At 37.6% G+C, this 22,208-nt stretch overlaps 1 protein-coding gene across 1 annotated transcript; it reads right to left on the bottom strand.

Moving 5' to 3' along the window:
* Positions 1-515: 515 nt before the first annotated feature.
* snx17 (sorting nexin 17) lies at positions 516-21,976 on the bottom strand. The gene is made up of 15 exons (XM_044107404.1): positions 21,193-21,976; positions 16,985-17,059; positions 15,383-15,500; positions 13,354-13,418; positions 11,015-11,125; positions 10,076-10,166; positions 9,386-9,473; positions 6,918-6,987; positions 5,689-5,781; positions 5,294-5,497; positions 3,309-3,437; positions 2,883-2,960; positions 2,520-2,594; positions 2,387-2,428; positions 516-2,266 (listed from the first exon to the last, which is right to left on the bottom strand). The coding sequence occupies exons 1-15, from the start codon at positions 21,250-21,252 to the stop codon at positions 2,147-2,149; spliced, it is 1,419 nt and encodes a 472-aa protein (XP_043963339.1). The 5' UTR covers positions 21,253-21,976; the 3' UTR covers positions 516-2,146.
* Positions 21,977-22,208: the final 232 nt, after the last annotated feature.

The raw sequence follows: 22,208 nt of genomic DNA, 5'->3' as shown, positions 1-22,208 counted from the left end.
CGTTCCCAGTCAGAATAACCTGTCAGAGCCACACTAGTGTGTAGCAGTGTGTACATCAGCGTGTACAATAATGCTCAAGTACACGCTGCTGAATGTGCTAATGACAGAGAAACAACTTACCATTACAGAAAAACTGTTTACCCGCCGTTATCGGTGGCCATGCTAATTAGCTGCCGCAAACCCTGCTGACTTGTGTGGGAACGTAGATGAAGGCTAGCAGAGCAACGGGGGGGGGGGGTGATTGACAGCACAAAACCCTCTTCCTGTCTTTGATTGGTTGTTTCTAACAGTGTATGTCTGCAGAGATGAGCTACATTTTTCTTCTTCCTCATATTATTTTAACATAGTGAGATTTAATATGTTAAAAAAAATGTTTATTAAAGTTACATACTGCAGTTTTAAGTATGAACCACAAGGGTAAAATCTAAAATAAATTGTTCAAAGAACTGGTTTCTTTCCACTCGTTTTGGCATGACTGCTCGGTAAAAATGATGTAAAAACAAGTCACACGGTCAGCGAATCTTTTGAGTTTATTTTAGCATCTGATGATTATTCATGAATTTTGACATTTATGTTGAAATTACGCTGATGAAACAAAAGAAAACACTTCAAGATTTGGCACGTACACATTTACCAACAATCAGGACCTTGCAGCGCTGTGAACTTTGAAGTGACGGGAAAAGAAGAAAATTTAAAAATGACCTTTGTTGTTGATATTGACCTATGTATAAAAAGCAAAGGGAGTAAAAAGAATCAAAGCAGCCAAAGGATGAAAACATTTACATCATTTGTCATTCCAGTTACCAGTAAGAATAAAGCTGTTGATCCGTTGGCACTGATTTACATTTAATGGCCTCAACTCACTGAGACAACAGCGGCGACTTGATACCTTGTTGTTTTGTGTTTTTTTTTTAAACAGTCAGATATGTTCAATCTGTTGCCTACTCTATAGAAACTTTGTTCATTACAGCAACTTTGATTACATATTAGCCACTTCGAAGCACCATTCTTTTTAATTAAAACATTCAACATGATTGAAACAACCAACAAATCACAATAATTCAAAGAACATTCCCCTCAGGATCATTTGTCAGAACAGAACAAGACAGAAAAATCACGATAAATTTGTAAACACTTCATTTAAACCAAGACTTCCCCCAAACATCATGTAAACATGATCAATGTTGGTCCATGTAGACTTTGTTTCATACAGCTTAGGTTATATTTAAGCTATTTGATTACAATAAGCAATGATACAGATATTAGTATATATTCAGAATGCTTACTTGCAAGTACAGAATATAAAAAGTGACAATATCATAATTTGTTTTTTTATTTTTGTGCAAAATGCTTTAGTAAACTATAATTTGGCATTAATGAGAAACCTTAAAAAAACCTTAAAAAGAAAAAGAAAATGGATTTTCTTGTTTTTACTGTCACGCTTGAGCCTCGGCTCAACTATTTTTAATACTGTGCAAAATGATGGGCTTGGCAAATGCAAGCAGCTCCACCAATTCGATTAACCTGCCATCAAGTTCTCGAAGACTCTAGTTTGAAACGTTTGCTCTCAACCTACGGTGAGTGACAAGTTAAGGCATCGAACTGCTTCTGAAGGCAGGAGAAGTGACACCTCTTCTAAATGAACTTTTTTTTTTTCTAACTTGGCACAAGAGTAGCAGGAAACATTTTAGAAGCATGGTTTGAAAAGCCAAACACTGATCTATATGGCGAACTAGCTGGTCTAGATTTTCTGTAGTTGTGAGATATTTGCTGGATCACTGCAAGCACTATTTATTTTTTCCCCCCAGTTCTGGGATATAATCACTAGTGGCAGGTCTGCACATTACACAAACAAACAAACATTTGGCTCTGGTTGGAGATGGAACATGTAGCCACTTCAAAGGTGTAAAAATCAATATGACTTAAAAAGTCTTAATGGAATGATTATAACAAAACTAACTGGGGCGAGCCTTTAGAGTCTAAAAGAGTAAATGGGAGCTTTAAGGCAGCAAGTTCTCTGGGAAAAAGCTACAATCTTGCAGACGTGGATGCCTCGTGTGGATCGCTCGGCTCAGTTCAGCTCGTGATCTTTGTTGCTTTAGTCATTATTGGTGAAGTGAAGAATGGAAGCAGGGCAATTTGCGCGTTACAGGTCATCGTCGCCAATTCCCTCGAAGGCGTAGTTGCCGTGAAAGTCGTCGCCACTGATATCATTTGCAGAGTTGGATGCGCTGATCCCTCTGAGAGACACCGAATTCAGCTTGGTCTGAAAAAAATAAAAATAAAAGTGAGTGGTTGAAACTTGAAGGGATAAAAAATAAAAAATAAATCAAACCTTCTTTAGTTTGATGTCAAGAGACCAGAAAGAGGACAGAATAATACTCACTGACAGCTTGACAATTTGTTCTCGGCTCGGATCAGGGGAGTCCTGTAACCCCCAAAAAATAAGTCAAAGTGAAAAAATATTACACCCGGCATCTCGATCATCAAAACAATCAGCCTGCTATTCCATTACTCACCAGTAGAGGGGGAGATTTCACAGCTTGCTGACTGTCAGACCGATGGATGGAGCCATTGTTCCGCCTTCTCAGCATCTGGAAAGAGAGAGAGGGAAAAAAAAATCTCAAAATTATAGAAAGAATGTATTTAATGTTGGAAAATTAATTACAATTAAAATGTCTGATGCTTAAATAAACATACAAAATAATTTACAGTCATCAATTGAAAAAAAAAGGTTAAGTAAATGATTTAATGCTAAATAATTAACACAAAAGTAAATGCTACTTCTAATTGTGTGCAAACCAAACAGTTTAACGAAAACAAATCCAAATCCTTCTGCACAACAGAGAAGACGTGAAATGTATTTATGCATTTTTATTAACCTTCTTTATACTGCCACCTGACTTTTTCACCATCAACTCATCCACCATTGACTGAAGGCAAGTGCTCATCATGATTGCCTGAAATCACAAGTACAAAGCCAATTTTATTAACAGAACAAATATAAAAAGGTACAGCAGTGGGAGTCATGACTCAGTCTAATATATGCAATTACAGAAACTCAAGGCTAACATGCCAAAGTAATAGCTTTTGTGCATTGAAAAAAATCTTTCGGCTTCGCCTTTTGAACAATCTCTTTGTGCGAGAGCCGAGAACACAAAAGTCCCTACAAGAGATCTTTCCTGTCAACAGTCATCACCATCTACAATAACTCTTTGAGGAATCTGAATTATTATGAGTTACAACAACATTTAATTTCCCTTTGGGATCAACAAAATATTTTTGAATTTGAATTGGGCTCTGCCTACCTGCTGGCTGGTGATGGTGACCCACTGGAGGCGATCCTTGCTCATTAGATACTCAAAGGCGAGCTCCAGCTTCGCCTCACATTTTGTCGAGTTGCAGGGATTAGTCGTACCATTTGATATAGGGACTTGCTGCAGTTAAAAAAAAAGAAGAACAGAACAGAACACCCTGATCTTATTTTGAGTTTATTTGTTAAAAATACAATGCAGAACACAAGCACAACCTGGAATGCAGGAGTTACTCTTGAGACACCTTGTCTACATGTTTTCATCTACAATGTCATTTTTCAAATGAAATATAAAACAGTTTTTTTTTTTTCTAAAGATCCATAAAATCAACACTTCAAGAAGCTGAGCTCCTCACTAAGAGCATTTCCTCTGAGGAATGCTAATCAGACTCACAGAAACACAACACCCAGAAGGAAAAACAAATGCACCAACACGCACGCCGTTTACACGCAACCTGACATTCAGCTGTTGAAAGTGGCTGCAGTGCTGCACGAAAGGAGATGCTTGAGATATTTTGTTGGACAGGAAAGGGCTCATTAAAATGACTTTGACCTCTCAGAGTGAGCGGAGGAATTAATCACCCTGCTGGGCAGCGTCGGGACTCTCCGTCTGTAATCAACCAGGCCAAGAGGCTTTTTAATTGTATGTGCTGCCATGTGTCGAGATCTGTGAGCAAATTTGTTACAAAATCTAAATACCATTTCTGATACGCGACTGCTTGCATATTAACGCAGTACCAAAGTGAACCATCCCCATTTGAATACAGTGCTGCATCTGCAAATGTTGACTGAATTAACAGTGGCAATTTTTGTCAGTGCAATAGAAAGGTAGAAATTTCGACGATTTTATTTGCTCAGTGTTTGTCATCAAAGAATATTTTCTACTACAGATATAAATTGGGTCCTTTGATAATTTTGCGTGCTCCAATTTTAGGTGACTGTTGGTACAACGCCTCAAAAACAAACAAACAAAAAAAAAGGATTTTTTTTCTTTGCTAGTATTCCCAACATTACAATGTTTCGGTTCCATCTGAACAAAACCATTCAGCTGCTCCCCGGTTGTTCTCTCTTTAGAGACAGTCAGGCAGAGTTTCGTCTATAATCTGCAGTGTTTGTGTCACGCTCATTCATCTCTACTTCTGTGCACAGAAAAATCGTCAGAAAACTCTGTAGGAGACCCCGATTTAGATCCAGATCCTGCCTGCAGCCCACCATTTGAGGAGTTCTGCTACAGGGAATACACACACAAACCACTGTTCCCAGTTAGTGATGCTAATTAATTGTGCCTACTGCTAAATAAGATACAGAGAACAGCTTAGGATGTCTGTAATCAGTGAGTCTGTGTTTAATGAGTAAAAATCCTCTTTTAAAGCAACTGCGTCTAATGTCAATACTGACGGCTCAAAGCAGGGAATCAAGAAAGGTATTTTCCATACCGTATTAGAAATATCGATCTGTTTATCTAGAGATATTTAGACCATAAAGGATTCCTCAAATGTTTAGACATAACAAAACCAGGTGGTTTGGGGAATAAACTAACCACTTCATAACTCTTCATGAATGAGAAACTGCTTCCATGGAGAAGTTTGACTGAAAGTCAATATTTAACAGGATGCAGGTGTGCACGTTTCTCTTCAAAAATGAAGAAAGGATTTCATGACTAGGGAGGATTTATCTGCAGACTTGAACCCCTGGTGGGCCTCAAAACCAGAAAGGTCAGGTTGCATTTTGGGGAAAAACGGAAAGAAGAACAGGAAGGGAGAAAAAAACCGGGAGACTGAGGTTTAAAAGATAGTTACCAGTTGGCTGTGCTTGCCTAAATTACAAAACTTCAATATAAACAGAGTAAAAATTAACAAATTAATCATGAAACTTGGCACTTCAAAGAAGTAGCAGCTGCTAAATGTAAAATAAAGACAAAGAAAAAAAACAAAAAAAACAGAAATTCTCAGTGGATTTCACAACACGGGTTCCACTTACAGACGACGTGACTCGCCAGCACCTCATGCGCGTGACCTTGAAGCTTCCCTCCTTCATCTGCTCATTGGGCAGCTTGACGTGGAAATTGAGCTCATTGTTGCCGGCGCTGACAATGACTTGGCAGCCCTTCTCAGGAAAGTCTGTGATGCATGGGTCAAACTTTAAGTAGCCGTAATATTTCAGGGTCTGGCCAAGGTGGATGAACTTAAGGAAACACACAAAAAAATATAAAATAAAAATGAAACAATGAAATAAGCAACTGGGTGAAATGCAAACCAGCATCCACCAGAGGCAGTTTTGTCCTCGACAGATTTACAGTGGGACAAACGCTTTTGAGTCTCAGCTGGATTCAGGTGACATTTCAGTGAAAAATGATTTTATACACAAGTCCTTACTTCCTTCTTGGAGCCTTTCTCTTGCAGTGATTTTAGCTGCCTGTGCTGGTCTTTGTTGACGAGAATCCAGCCTCGTTCGACGTCAGACAATGTCTGGGGAAGCAAAAAAGGGGAAGATAAAGTCCTCTGAACAGAATAAATCAGATTGACCTTTCTAAACTGAACTGTTCAGGTGGGAAAATCTCCACAAAAAATGAACTAATTCTTACAGACAAAAGAAACCTTTGTCGACTTGATTTCTTTCTTAAAATTGTAAATCGGCACAAGAGTTTTTTTACAATACATAAAGGTATTCTGGACTAAACAGGTCAAAACAAAAACACAAGGATTTCAAGGTGCTACACAGAAGCACCTTCTGTAGCACGTCAAGCTGATGTCAAGTTTGGCAAATGAAGGGACACAGCAGATGAAGAAAAACAGGTTTCCACCCGAGGACAAAACTGTTTCATCATGTTTTTTTTCCCCCCTCCATTTGGTTTTGGGAGCTGGCAGGCATGCAGTAGATTAAAAAGCAACAGATGCTGGATGGAAATCAGGTCTTATCTAGGTTTTTTCTGTGTGCTAAGATAAGAACATTTTGCATGATAAAGTTTCATACTTTTCCAGACTGAAATTTTCTGAATTATTGATGTTTTTTCCCCCAAGAAACATCTACAAATGTTGATTACTGCAGAACATGCGAAAACCAACAGACAGCAGGGAAGTAGCTAAACAGACTGACAGACGGACAGATTGTTTAGATAGATGAAATCACCATTTTATGAAAACACCTTATGTCTTATACAAGTTTGTGGCTTAGAGCTCACAAGGTTTTCACCTTTTTCTATGAGCCAAGATCTATTCACAAAACTTTAAGGCGTTTGAGTAACAGCGCATCTGCCCCCCTTAGCCATTAAAACAAAAGCATCTTTGAGTAGAGATAAACTCAAGCTATAATGTGATTGATGAAGGAAAAAAATAGACATCATGGTAACTATGTGCATTTTTTTTTATATACAACACCAACAAAGAAGAACACTTATTTTAGGAAAGATACATTTTGTCATCCAGGCAGCAGGAAATGAGTAAAGTCTGGAAAGAAATAATTTTTTCCCTATGACATTATGCTCTTTTTTTATATTTATCCAGACATCTTTCCAGGCACTGGTGAAGCCCTGTGTTTTTGAAAACAAAGCTTGGAGCTGGGCAGAAAATAATAGCATATTCAGGAAACTTATGAAGGTTCTCACCTGGGCGTAAAGCAAATTTAATCCAACTCTGTTGTCCATTACATCACCATCATACGCCATATCCCAGTAGCTGATGAAAGACATTTTTAAAAGAATAACAGTTTACCATACAGAAAAACTTAAATCATCACCAACAATTACATCTCATATTTTTAGGAGAAAAAAAAATTACAAAAAGAAAAGATAAATTGTTCAATTTGGACACCGATGTGTTTCAAACGGGTTTAAGCAGATTGAGAGACTTACAAATTAATACTTGGAAGAAAAAGACACAAACAAACTCAGTTTGAAGACAGATCAAATGTTGATGCAAGTAGATATGATATACAATAATAAAACATTAACCGATTATGGATTTGATGTTTTCCTCTGAAAACATCAAAATCACTTCTGGAATGGCTTTTCTGTGACAGATAAACGTCACGCGCTTAATTAATAGCTACTTTTGTAGCCTGCCTTCCTTCTGACATTTTTTGGCAATCCTAGAAAAAAAATAATTAAAAGGCGTCTGGAAGAAAGGAAAAAAAAAAAAATCATACTTAAGTTGATCATATGAAAGAAGCAAAGACGTTTCAACAAAGATGTGACAGCATCAGAAATTTAAGAGACAAAAAAAGAAGAGCAGAACAGAGTGAAAAAGAAGAGAGCAGTAAAGGACTGCTGTAGCTATAGCTGCTATTAAGTCTTTATTCTTACAACCATAAACATAAAAACAGTGTTTTGTAAACAAATCCTATTCATTTTTATGACTTAGTGAAGAGAACTTTCTGATCCGTTTTAACCTCAGCCTATCCTGTTAGCTCATATGGAGGGGTCTGTTTATCCTCCTCCTCAACTTGTTAGTTCTACATTCATTCTTCCCTCGCTGAAACTAGGTCAGCAGGACTGAGACTTTACTTCAGGGAAAAAGAAGGTAAACATCCTGTGTACCTCCAGAGTCCGCAGGAGGCCTGGTAACCACAGAATAAACTCCCAACGAAGTTAAAATAATACGTTGTGTTGACAAAGGGAGAAGTTAGACTTCGGACTGTACAGAGAAATCTGGATTTGTTCCAACCCAGGGATGTTTGCTCATGTTTTTGTACTTCTATAATATGCAGCACAAGGCATAGCAACTAAATATATTCAGAGCGGTTGAGGAGTTTCCAGTATGCTAAAGAAAACATGTTGTTAAATGCAGTTAGGTTAACACCACACAGCCCTTTTAATTCTTAGCTATTTCTGTCTATAGGTCACTCCCTCAGACTTTATTTTGGTTATTTTTAAATCATTTTTTTAAAGCCTTTTGTAGTAGATTTATTGCTTTAATTGTTGAAGGAATCCTTTTTGATCAATTCTACCTGCTTGTCTGCAGCTCTTATTTAGAATATAGCTAATGGGACATCTAGAAATCTTTAGACATTGCAATTTTAAGTTGCCCAATTAATCCTGTGGTTATCAAATGAGTCAATGCCAAGCACTTTGTATGGGTTTATTTATTTAGTTTTTTTTACAAAAACGTCCCAATTTCAGACTTTTTTTTTTTTATTGTACCTTTGGAAACCTGATCATGTTGATTTTAAAAAGAGAAAAACTGGCTACCCTTCCTATGAACTGTACTGTTTATTCTTTATATTGTCATGAATTTGAACTCTGATTGTGTTAGAGTTTAAGGTCAACTCATTACATTTTAGAGCATGTTGGAAATAGTCTAACTTCATAACTTCCATTTTTAAATAATGATTCACATGGTTGAAAAATGAACATCACCTAACCTCCACTCCCAATATGGAAACAGCAGAAGTTCTTTCCTGGTCTTGTAGCTGACATGTTTCCTCTTTTGTTGTGAGACACTTGGCCAGACCAAGTGTCCAAATTTCCATTATTATAATAATTTTAAATAGGATTATTAAATTATTCCAATTGCATTCATAATGAACATATAAAGGGTGGCATGCATCTCTCGATATCACTTCCTCCTATTCTCTGTTCAGAAGAATGTGAATGTCTTTTATGCAGGTTTAAGAGTTATTTGTGATTTTAAAAAAAGTGTCAATTCAACAGAAAAGATCAAGCAGTCATGACAGACTTTGTTGGAGTAACTTCATACTGAACTGAAAGAGGAAGTTGAGTATGCAACTTGGAACAAAAGGTCATGTCATGTCATGTCACTGTGTTATTGTTACTTCTTTTAGGACTACAGTGAAAACCACTCTCTTTCCACCATTGATAAATATTGCCCAGTACAGAAAACAAGTCTCTCTTCAAATTATCTGTCGCTTTGAGAACGATTATAATGACAGATTTGCAGTTTGAACTTTCTGGTTAAACACAGATATGAGTTTACCAATAACAATTTAAAATAACACTTCGATAACACCAAAAATGATAAAATATCCTACTTAATTACAGGATTAGACAATCAACTTGGAGCTCAGAGATTTTCTGAATGGCACGATGAAAGTCATAAGGAGGACAGGTGCTTTTACCTCTTCCGTAAGATTATGTGATAATCGGAGCTCTGCAGGCTGGTAATCGATACATAAGGCAACTCAAAGTCCTGAAGCTTCCGGATAACTAAGAGAGACACAGGGAAAAAGAAACAGTGAAGAAACGAAGGCATCTTAAGTCTCAAGGACAAGAATAATGATGGCCCCATAAACAACCAGGGATGGTGGGACACCATCTGGACAGTACCCAGCTGGGGAAAACCTGCAAGAATCCAAATGTGTGTCCATTCTGCTGTTTTAACGCTGTGTTTATTTCTCCCTGTTCCACTAGTTTCACCACTTAATAATAAAATCCCCAACATTTCAAATCAGATTTTAGTTTAGGATGTTAGGTCAATTAAAGCGTTTTTAAAGAAGATGCATACAGAAACTAATCCTGGTTTATACTGATGATGGGGAATGAAAAAAAAAAACCCAAAGATATATTTCTTAAATATTTATAGACAAAACCAAGCAGATAAAATTAGCACCAGAAATATTTCATTTTAAACACAAGGTAGATTTACACAGATTTCCAGGAACTTCACTATCTTTTAACCTAGGTTAAAGGTAGTGAAGCCTAGGATAAGGCTTTATTTTGCCTTATAAAGCCTTATCCTAGGATATTTTTGCCTTATCCTAGGATAAGGCAAAATAAAGCATAAATGGGATAATTGAAATGTAACTCACATGTTAAGTTTCCATCCACCCCTTCTCGGACCAAGAAGAGACTAAAATATCCCACGAGGTCATCTGGAAGGTCGAGCTTTACTGCAGCAGCCTGATGAAACATTAAACAGGTGAAACTTCGTTTTAAACTAAAAAATTTGATTATTAACAATTTCATATCGATCCTAAGAGAAATTTTTAAAAGCCACCATTTCTAAACCATGATGTGAGTATTTTGCCTGATATGCAATACAGATATACAAAGTTATTCTAATATGTTATAGTTTTAAAGCTGTAGAAACATTCAACTCATGCTTAGTCTTGGTACAACATACACAACTTTGTTCTGCGAGTCATACTCATGCAAGCAGAGGTTAACTGTGGTTAAGCTTTTATAAAAAAAAAAAAATCTTTTTAAATCAGAGAGCAAAATCCACAAACTATCCAGAGGTGAAACAGAAATTACTTATTGGAATATTTATGTGCCAGTGTGCGTGTTTTTAAGCTCTGACTTGAAGAAGATTTAATAAAGAAAGGATAATAAGAAAATCATGATGTGCTGTAGACGTCAGGGAGGCGGATTAATACAAAAACGATGCAAGGATGAAATGTGTCTGTATTATTTGTCATAGTTTGTTTGCTGTCTTGACTTTCTGGTTCATCTATAAATTTTAGTGATTTTGGCTCAGGCACATTGATTGATTGACTGATTCATATTTAAAGCGCACTGGGAGTCTACAGCATATTCTCTGAAAAAAGGCCAAATACATGTAAAAGATCTGACACGAAGAGATCAAATTCCTGCAGACAAGGACACATGAATAGAGGTAAAGCAGAATAAAACTATTATCATCCCCAGATGACGCTTCGTTCATCAAGACGCCAGCCCCTTTCCTTTAAATTCATTCCAGACACAGATGTGGCATAAGGAGAGTGCATTAAATTACGTTCTCCACTTACATCGAGAACGTCCTCTGTCTGATCTGAAGTCAGGATGTTGACCGTAACCTTCTGACCGTTAGACAGGCAGATGTCTAGAGCCGCATCTTCTGTGGGAATCTGCTGCGTCTCCTGTGGGAGCAACACAAAACAATCCAGGCGTTAATTCAGCTCCATGGGTTGGCTGTGTGTTTACATTCCAGTCTTTCACAAGGAAAACCACACTGAGCCAAATACATGAAACACACTGCAGGCTGATAAACAGCCATTAGAGTTGGAAAGTAAGAACTTTCACTTCCCGGGAAACTGCAGTTCTCCACATCTACTACAGTTGATTTCTGTGTTTATTAGGAACAAGACGTTAAAACAAGTTAAAAGGCTCTAGGGCATAAAAATATTCTACATCCTTCAGCACCACTTATTGAAAAACTTAGGTCAATGTATGTAGTATATATTTGAGTCTGTATGTGAACTATTAAAAACTCACAACAACCCTTAAATTGTACATGTTATCATTTTAAAATATCAACTAGGGTTAAAACGATTAATTGGGATTAATCAATTGTTCAAATAATTGTCAACTAATTTAGTAATCAATTAATCATTAGTATACAGGAGTATAGAGACTCAAAAAAGCCACTTGCTGAAATAACAACATACTCAGTCGTAATTAAGTCAAAATTATTTTAAAAATATATATGTTTTGCTTCTCTATAAAACAAAAACTTTAATATGTTCTACACAGAACTCTTCAAATGACAGGGTTTTAGCTTCACCGGAGTCAAATTCTGAAGAAATATTAGGCACCTTTTGCAGTCTGTCAGGTTCAAACAACCTAAAACATCAATAATAACACGAAGAGGAAAGACCAGAGAGTTAGATTTCTTATACTCGCGGGAGAAAGGACAGACATGTACTCAGTTACAATCTCTACCCGCTCTGAAGTACGTCCTGCCGAGCCCTCTCTTTTTATTGAAACAGGGTATGCCCTAATAACATGAACGTTGCAGCTCTAAAAGGGGGTGAGGAAGCAAACAGCTGCAACCTGACCTTAATTGATTACACACCATTTAAATACAAGCTTTGTTTTTTTAAGTCTGCATGTGACTATTAACATGGCATTGTTTCCTGTATCTCTCTGCGGATATTACCTCAGCAAGTCACAAGCTTCTGGGCGCCACTGTCCCCATTTCCTGGAACAGTTTAGTAAAAGTACTACTTTGTTCTAAACACGCAACATCGTATCTCAATACATCATAGAAATATAATAAAACAAAGTAAATATGGGATAACTTACATACAATTATTCCAACACTATCCATTTATTAAATCGGTTAATCAATAAATAAATAAATAAATAAATAAATAAAATAATTACAGATCAGCCCTACACTGTGTTGATGTTCAGAAAACCAAAACTCAATTGTCAATTAACCGATTAATCAATTGTCAATATAAATCAAAATAATAATCAATTACTTAAATAATCACTGGTTTCAGTGCTGAAATCATCACAGTACAGAGCTGAAGAAGGGCTATGCCTTGGAGAAATCAATAAAACATTAACACACATGATGGGACTATGTGAGCTTCTGACTGTCCCTGATATTAAAGACGACAGCTCCTGCTTCTTCAGCCCTCAGGCGGTCTCTCATCACCTCCTCTCAATTATCTCTCGTCTTGCCTTATCCCTCTGTGGGGAATCTCAGCCCCCCACCAAAGCTGCGGATGAAACGGTCAATCATCTCGTATTCTGCACCTAGAGTCCTCTGTCTGACTGGCGATGTGCTCAAACACTTACTACCGTACTGTGGTGATATAAGAGAATAGGAGAACAGACTGGGTGTACGTGGCTTTGGACGAATGAATTTACCCAAGAAGGTGAATCACAGTCTTGCAAATATGGGTCACCCTGAGTGTGCAGCAGTATAACCTTTCACTTGAAATTTATTTATGTTCTTACGCTCTCAATTCCTTCAGCTCATTTTCAGGAGCTGCACAAAGAGTTTTTTGGCAGATGTCATCGAGGATGAATCATCAGATTCACCCTTTTCTATTTGGCTATGACATGCTAGCTCAAAAGGATCCAGCTCCCCCACATTAAACAACTACGGTGACATATTTGCCAAAAGGCAGCTCTCGCTACGATTTCCAGCAGCATGCAAGGCACACGTCATCTGACACATCTTACCCACAGGTTACATTTGAGAAGGTACAGCGACAACAGAACAAGACATAATAGTTTCTGCTACTTGAGACGAAAACAAAGGGAAAAAAAATATCCATTACTGTTGAGGCAAAATGATCTGGCGTGGCAGAAACAGGATGAGTATAGTGACAAAAAAAGAAAAAACACCAACCTGCTGCGCTTTCCTCAAGAAGCTGTTAAAAAGCTCACTGGCTCCCAGCAAAGGATGTTGTCGAACTGCAAAAAGACGACAGAAGACAAAACTCTGATTGCAACTAATGACTAAACTCTTTATTCAGCTTAAGTGATTTCTGTCAGCAACAGAGAAACATGTTTGATTATTCAAGTAATTAGTCAAGTGTGTTCTCAGAATGTTGTCAAAACATGTTTAGGCGGGGCAACTTCCCTTTTTCTTCTTACGTGATTATCCTCTTTGTACCATATAACTTTGTTCTGATAGATCCCTCTCAATCATTATTGGACATTGGAAAGAAAAGAATAAAAGATATTTTCTTTATGCTCCATTCCTAAAATAAAAGATTTTAGTAGCAAAAACACTGAAGTATTTACTTGCCAAGCTTCTACAATAGTGAGTGTGAGTGTGACGGCCCATTAGCCATTATTCTTCAACAAATTAGTCGAAACATTTGGCCAAATGTGAAAGTTTGGAGCCCTCTGAGTCAGTCAGAAGAGGTTATGTTTACTGCAGCCAAGTTTCCATAACTATGCAAAAAGCCATGATGTAACCAAGTGGACTTGTGGCCAAGAACACCCTGTGTGTGTGTGTGTGTGTATGCTCCCAGACTATGAGCAAACACACACTGGAACAACGCTTCGTTGTTCTGCTGTAACTGCCGGTGCTTGAGGATTAAAGTCGCTGCTTTGCACTGCTGCCAGTTCTGCATCTGTATATAAAGCAAGTTCACCTCAACCTGTTTAAAGAATCTGGATAATATGCCTGGAATCACACAAATATTTAATTTGGGCTTTGAAGAGAGTCCTTAAACATATCGTAGGGAATGTTTATAGAAACAAAATAAACTTGCTGTAAAATACTATAAACATTGGAAAAAAAATTTTTAATGACAGTCAGAGGGATAAAGATAAATAAAGGTCGTTTCAGATCACAGATAATCACTCAAGGAATTAACTTGAAACTTTTTAAAATCTTCACAATAAATGAGGGTCTCCATTTATTTTTTTTTAACTCTGACCACATGTGGTGTACCATAGTTTGTTTGTCCAAGCATTTCAAATTACTTTGTACTGAGATCAGTTTGTTCATAACTGAATTGTCAAGAGTAAAACCAGCTCTTATAGTAAAATATGAATTTTCACAATAACAACAGAAATAATTTATGTTGTGATGTGTGAATGGTTGGAAAAGCTCTAGCATTAAAGCACGGAAAAATTACACCACATTTCATTAGCGCTACACTTACAATGATATTTATGGTGCTGTACTTTCCATTTTTGTTGGCTGCAACAGATATTTTGTGAAAATAAGAGTTTTAGCAGATCTGTTTTAATGGTGTACTTCAACACTTGGTAACTTGGCTACAAAGTTACTATTGTGTTCTGACAAGTCACCTAAAATAAGCTCTAGAATGTGTTACTAAATATATCTGATTAAACACATTTCAGTGTGCCGAGATGACTTGCAGAAAATGTTCTTCTGTCTTATAAATGTAGCTTTAAAACGTCACAAACTTCTTTGATTTGTGTTTTAGCTGCTTTTTGCAGTCTGCCCCCGGTGTGATCCAGGGATTTCTGAGCAAAATGCACAGAAGCTCACATGACAAAGACAGAGGAAGCTGGAGCAACTAGTACAGACTCTCCTTTAAAAATGTTCTTGTACAAGATTGCAAAAAGAAAATAATTCAGAAATAGGTTCAGATTCTTAAAAATCATTCTTAAAAATCATTCAGTCAACATTTAGTCTCATGGTCTGCTTAAGATGAAGCAAAAGATACCATCAAACTGGTATCAGGGGCCGACTTTAGTCAGAAATAAATCATCTAAAAATCCAATAATCAGTGACTCAATCCCATACACAATTAGATCATAACATTCACAGCAGAGAAACAGAGGTTGCGGGGCAACCAAAATCAAAACAGTAGTGCATATTTTCAGTTTCCACATTTATAGCTTATCTAAAATAAAACTTCTTTTCAGTCAGAAATCCTGGCAGAATAACTTACCAGCCTGCATATATTTCTCTAGCTGCTCTCGCCTCTGCTCCACCTCAGCAGGGGTCAGAGTGAAGATCTTCTTTGGGGGGAAGGTAGGTACCACATTGCTGCCATATTCCTTTTTTATCTGGGGGTGCAAAACAGAAGTGGTTCAGCTCAGACAGGTCTTAGAAACTGCAGCCTACATAGATGGGCTTTTTACAAATAAACATGACTATTTAGGGAAATTCTCCCTGAATCTTAGAGAAGTCAGGCGGTGACAGAGGCAATCTCTTCAGTTAAAAGATCGATTCAGGTGATTTGAGATGAATCACAGGTTTATTTTAAGGCATATTTCTTTCAATAAATAGCTGTGAGTTTCTGTGCATACCACGCAACCTCACATCTGGAATCCCGAACGTCTGGCGATTCAAACTTTACTTGGCCTTCCAGCGTCTTGCCTCATTTTCCATTTTCGATCATCTGAAAGCTGTTGCTTTAAAGAGTTCCAAGTCCTAAACTAAAACCTCACAAATGCAGAATCGCACACCAGATGCGGTCTAATTTCAGCCTCTACGTTTCCTCAGGCAAAAGCTGTACATCCCAATTATCCTTTGGACTTAAGTGACATGTTTTAAGACTATAAAAGCACCCAGGTCCTGACTCCCACACATACAGCAGCATGGTGACAGAGGACTGTGGTAAGTGAGTGCAAAAGGAAGGATGGAAATTTATACCTCAATATACCTCAATATTGCCTTGTGCTATTTTCAGCTTGACAGTGGAAGCACAGGTTGAACGTACAGTTAAGCTCTTATATCTGCAGAGAAAAATCTCATGAACACCCACCAAAAAAATCTGACCTGCATGAATACGAGCTCATTTAGGATCTCTGGAGCTGAACTTGACAGGTTTTCACTGGTTTCCATCTAAATATTTGCACAAAATATTTAGACAGAGAGAAAACCAGTCAGCCAATAAATATTCAGAATTGCTTAACAGTGACGGTAAAGTATGCAGCCTGTATTCGCTTCAGTGTCTTCGGGGTCATGCATTCAACATTAGAAGCCCTTTGGGGTTGATGCTCAGCGAAGATTTGAGCCTGTCTCTTCCATACCCTGTTACCAGGCAACAGCCACTCTCAAACAGGAGGACACAGATTGGAGGATAAAGACTGTAAAGTTTAGGCTTCTTGTCGATTCATTAAATGTTTGGAAATACAAGACTTGGGTACACATGAGTTGATTTTATCAACCAGACTAATTTCTTACAGGCTTTTCTTTCCTCAAGACAATTTGCAGCCAGAACGACGTTTTCCTGCATAATAATTTTTAACTAATCCACTCAGAAAAAAACAAAAACATCCCTCCTCCCCAGATTAGGTTCCTTTTCTCAGCAGGTGACATGTAACTAAAGGCCAAGTACATTCCTTCCACATCCCCTACGTAATTCTGCCATTGAACAGGCAACATCTTTCAAAGAGGGAGGAGGGGAAAAAAGCACAAAGCTTTAAACCAGATTTAGAACAAGAATACAGCATAAAGAAGCAGGAAAGGTCACAGAGTGTGATGGTATTTACGCTGCCGATGTGCCGCCTAGGAGGAGGGTGCATTGTGACAGCAGGAGCCTCACCTGTTCATGGAGGCCGAGGAGTTGGCTGTAGCGTACCCGACAGTGCAGCACGCCGTTGACGTGGATGTTGTAGGCCTGCAGGTGGAAGAGCAGAACCAAAGGAAAAGAAAGAGATTAAAACGAAAGAAAGGTTGTGTAAATAATCTCCTAAAACGCTTTCTAAAAAACGATGAAATGGTAAGTGAAGCATAAAGTTTTTAAAATGTACAATTTCAAACCCGTTCAAATCTAAAATGTTTCTTTAAATGAGATGACAAAGATAATGTCCTTCTCCGCATTCATGGAGCTCAGGCAATTAGTCCCTCAAGGTTATCTTACTGAAAAAATCTCATACAGGTCTGCGTCTACTGCATTCCTTTTTTTTTTGGGCAAAGCGCTGACAAATGTTTCTGCCAAGGAAAACAACATGGTAATTAAGTCACAGCTAGCAAGAATGTGTTCAGGAACTAGATGATATCCTACATCTTAATTTCAAATCTGTTTAACATCTGACTGTGTATATTTACAGAAATGCACATTACAAAGTTACAAAAAAAACAACAACTTTTGATTTAATTTTTTATACAGTCACATTTAAAATGTTTTCTTTTACAGCAAAGTGTAACCAAAGTTAAATTTGTTGTGTGGATGAACAAACTTTGAGTTTTGTTATCCCTGTTTTTATTGGACCAACAAGTCAAGTTAAGCATAAAAAGATTTCAAGATGTTAAACAAGAAAGAAGCACATTTCTTTCCGTGTTCCAATAAGCAGGTGTAGCAACGGAAATGCTAAATGCTGTGCTTTGGCAGAAGTCTTCACTGAAACCCCTTTCATAAATAAAACTCCCAGAAAAGATGATCACTCTCAAAAAGCAAAACAATTCTTAGAAATATCAGCCGCACCCACAGAGGTTACACCAACTCTAACTACAAACTGAGGATTTATCCTCTTCGGACGTGAAGAGACTAAATCTTTCCTTTCCGATTTTGTCTTTATATTAACAGCGGATCACTGCAGCACTGACAGCTTCTTAATGAGATGGTGCAGGTAAATTTGCATCCAATTATTTTTTATTAAACTTTAAAACATTGAATCCACTGATACAAATCAATACTTGCTTCTAACTTATCTTCACCTTATCATCATCCTCCTTCGATTTATTAAAAGCTACTGAGGCTTCAGAAATAAATGCTTTGGAAAAACCTGGAAAATAAACTTGAAAATAGTTTTAAAAGATTTAGATTAAATAATTAAAAATTTCATTGAGAGAAGATGATATCTATAGAAAATTTCTCCCCATTATTTGGATTTCTCTGCAACTGAAAAACTGTTCTTTGCAAATCCAAACCTGAACCTTTAAATGTTTCTTTGAACGACTAAAAAGCTGTGAATCCTCTGTGACTCATTTTGCCTCTGGCAGTTTTAAATGAACAATGCTGTGTCGACACACCATACAGTAGCACTTAAGTTTACTTTTTACACATCCTCAGACTTTTTAGGACGCCAACTTTAAAAGCCACATGAACAAGGAAAACAAAGGGCACCAGAAAAAAAACAGGAAGTGTGAACAAGTGGTCAGTACTTGCAGAGAAGCAGTCATGAAAAAAGTGTGCCTTCTTAGTCTACAAAGCTTAGTGCAAGGTCTGCATATGTTGTGCCCAACTAGTTCCAATGTGCACAGCACATCTTTTAATATAATCAAGCAAAGTCCTTTCCTGAAGGCTGGTCACAAGAAGGTCATAACGACAGTTCCGGGACTGTCAGCTGAAGCTGAACTGCAAATTTTTCCACTGCTGGGCAAGCAGAAATTGTACTGAGTAAGGTAAATAGAATACAGGAATGACAACACAAAAGGTTCAAAGTGGAAATTTGCAACAGTTTCTATTTGGAAAACAAAATCCACAGAGAAATGCTTGATATTAGATTGAATCCTTAAAAAAGAAAATAAAAAAATGCATAAATTACTTCTCGTCTTCAGGAAGCAAAGGCAGTGATTGTCAATATGAATAAGCACACTCCAAAAATCTTGTCTTCTCTTTGGATCACATGGAGTCACGATGACAGGTCTTAAGCTGCAGGTGTTTGACACTGGAACCAGCCAGCATAAGGCCATGTGAACAGCAGTCAAATGCTGCAGCTGACATTTTTAAAGCACCTGGAAAGCATAAATACATCTGAGAAACCACGCATCACGAAAACTATTCAGCCTTATAACACTGAATACTTTGAAAGGTTTCTGAATGAATACTGCTGAGATGTCTTTGAAAAGGCCCAGAAGCTGCCTTACATTATCAGGACTGTTCACTTAGGGAAATGTTGGACCCATGCAGTGGGAGCAGATTCAGAAGTCAGCGTCAAAACAATACGACTCCCTGCATTGGCCAACCACAATGGACTTTTACAGTGCTTCTTTCAAATAGTTTTGGAAAAATAACCACATAGATCTTTTTCTTAAAAAAAAAAAAAGAAACACACTGTTTCTGTTGAGTTATTGAGACTCCTTTGGCTTGGCAAATCTATTAGGAGACTAAATTAAAGCAATGCTGGCTGTGTTTTCTACTAAATAAGGATTTTGACACCATGGTGGCAATCCCAAAATCTTCTCAAAGTGCTTAAAATGTAAAATGACATTTTTGAAAGAACTGATGCTCTGTTGTGGGTAATGAAAAAAACCAGAGGCACCAAAACTAAACTATTTTTAGGTTGTTTAATGGGCTGAAATCATGTTACTTATAGCTGGTGTTACCACCAGCGGGTCTGCGGTTGCCACATTCCCCCCCCTTCAAATTATTGGATTTGTGAGACCATAACTGGCTGTGCCGTCTTATCAAAAGCAGCTTTTATTTGCTAATGCAGGTTGGCGTTGGTGTAAAAAACCCTTGATCGTTATTGGGCTTAATTCTAATAAGAACTTGCTTGGCACAACAGAACCTTGTTTAAATTACCCAAATACAAGGTGCTTTTTTCCCCCAATAACTTGTCAGTTAATATCTTCAAGTACTTATATGGCAAAAATCCATTAACTGGCTTTGGGGTTTGCATTTATCGTATTGTTTATCATTTACCGTATCGTTTATCATTTACCGTGATAAATTTCATGTCATAAGAATTTTGATTTCATTTATCATTGCCATTTTAATTTCAAATTAATTATTTTGAGAAAAAAACTGTCCATATTAACAGGATTGTGATTGTACAATTTTCTCCACTGCTTGTTCAATGAGTATATTGATTAATACGAGAATATTAAACACAGTTACTGTGTACTATTAGGACACCATAACATTAATTCCATCCATAAAAAGACCAAAATTACACATAGGCAAATATCATTAGGAGCACATGATAATGGGCATCTGTAAACATCCTTTGCAAAAGTTGTGTCTCATTTAAATCGCATACATATAATTTTGGGTGCTCTTGAAGTAAGAGGGAAGAGAGATTTCTGATGCCTTCAAAAAGCAAACTTTACCAGTTAATTGGTTTACTAATAGGTTTTAAAAAGGTCTTAAAGATATTTTAAAATCAGCCATCCCCTTGTACAAAACAAAAGAGTCTACAGCTGAAGGAAATCCAAAACAACATCCAAGCAAAATTAGATAGAGCGGACTGTAACATGCTACCGAAAGTCTCCAAAACCCCCAAAATGCCAATAACGGAGCAACTACACTCTTACTACTGTTGATATCAAGATCCATTCCTTAAAGAAGAAATGGAAAGAGTTTAATTTTGCTGAAATGTTGAGGGATGATTACTTTAAATGGCCTGTAAGTACAAGAAATCCCTAAAATCCCCCACATCTGAAAGTGGAGAATCTGGTAAATGGCAACAAGAAAAGTCTCACTAAAATAATTTCAAAGAGGGAAAGATTAGCTGTTGGGCATATGGTGTCCAAACGTTTTGGTCAGATAGAAAACATTGTTTTATTGATTTACCATCATGAGTAAATTGTTACAATTATGTGACTTTCTTTACCAGAGATAAAATAACAATAATCAGTGATAGATTTGTGAACATTCAATAGAGGGTGTTCTAATTTCTTTTTGAAGACTCTATAAAAATGTCTATAGTATGTTGAAGGCAACAAAGAAGTTCAAGACAGAAGAAAGATAAACATATGTTCCGTAAATATTAAAACGTTTGATGCACTAACATTAGCCCGACCTGTAGCCAGCTGAAGTAAGCAATAACAGCACAGTTGGCAAAGCAGGAAAAGTTAAATACTTACCACGTAGCTTGAACCATTCTCACTCGAACGAACCTCCGTTTCGGGTATGGAAAAATGCATTTTAGCTTCAAACACACCCTGCAGTCAGTAGATAAGTCCTTAAACGCCTCCACTGGAGGCTGGGGTGGCAATCAAGGCACCACAGCTTCCCAACAAAGTCCACTGCGGTGACTCTCTGAAGCCTACGAAGGAGGAGGCGGCTCCGACACAGTCCGTTCGCCGGTTCGGAGGTCCAGAGACGGCGGTACCAAACTAGGGACGAAAGCCTAGCATTTTACTGAGCGGACAGCTGCACATGAATGCTCTAAACTTCTCCCACGTCAGTGTTAAACTTTTCTGTCTGCTGTTCACACAGCAGCCATGTTTGCAAGTGTTGGGTAATTACACCTTTACTGTGCGCATAAAAATGTCTTTTTCATCGCTACACGTTAGTGGTTAAAAAAAATAAAACCACCTACTTTTAAAAACTAAGCGTGAAGGCATTCGGGTATTTCGGTTCATTGGCACAAGCAAATGAAGTTTCTGGAGAAAAGGTGCAGTTGGTTCCTGCAGTCTCTCAAGCGTCGCACATACAGCGGATGGTGAACCTTCCCAAATGTGCGACAGTACCGCTGATTTTGACTCTGGTGGCTTTCAGAGCTCCTCCGTTTACTAAATAAAATCTACAATGTTAATATACCGGAGAAATGTAGCAAGAGCCGCTGAAAACGCAAATGTGATGCCTCTACAACCTAGCCACTCCGTCCACAGTTAAGGTATCCACTGCTGGCCCATCAAGAAGCATTGCAACAATCTTTCTGGGCTAAACCATCTCATCATGGTTTACAGGGGGGTTGCACGAGCGTCAAGATAGTACGTTAAAGTTGCCGCCATATTGTGGGTGGCAGTACTGTTCCACGTACAAAAAAGGAAATACATCACAAATGATGATAGTACATTAGTTGTTCTGACAACTCTTTTTCTGGACATGCATCTCAGAGGTTCTTCCTGGAATTTGTTTTAGCCACTCTACAAGT

The sequence above is a fragment of the Gambusia affinis genome, linkage group LG22 (assembly GCF_019740435.1).
Source record: "Gambusia affinis linkage group LG22, SWU_Gaff_1.0, whole genome shotgun sequence".
NCBI lineage: Eukaryota > Metazoa > Chordata > Actinopteri > Cyprinodontiformes > Poeciliidae > Gambusia > Gambusia affinis.
The sequence above is the reverse complement of the archived record's forward strand: the minus strand, read 5'-3'. Positions and strand labels throughout refer to the sequence as shown.

Bases quoted from the DNA above. Each gene is read 5' to 3' on its own strand.
- snx17 (XM_044107404.1), bottom strand. From the start codon at position 21,252: ATGCATTTTTCCATACCCGAAACGGAGGTTCGTTCGAGTGAGAATGGT. The intron at 10,167-11,014 runs GTAAGTGGAGAA...ATGTTTCATCAG, and splicing joins AGACAGAGGACGTTCTCGAT to GCTGCTGCAGTAAAGCTCGA. The intron at 3,438-5,293 runs GTAAGTGGAACC...TTTTAACTGCAG, and splicing joins GCTGGCGAGTCACGTCGTCT to CAAGTCCCTATATCAAATGG.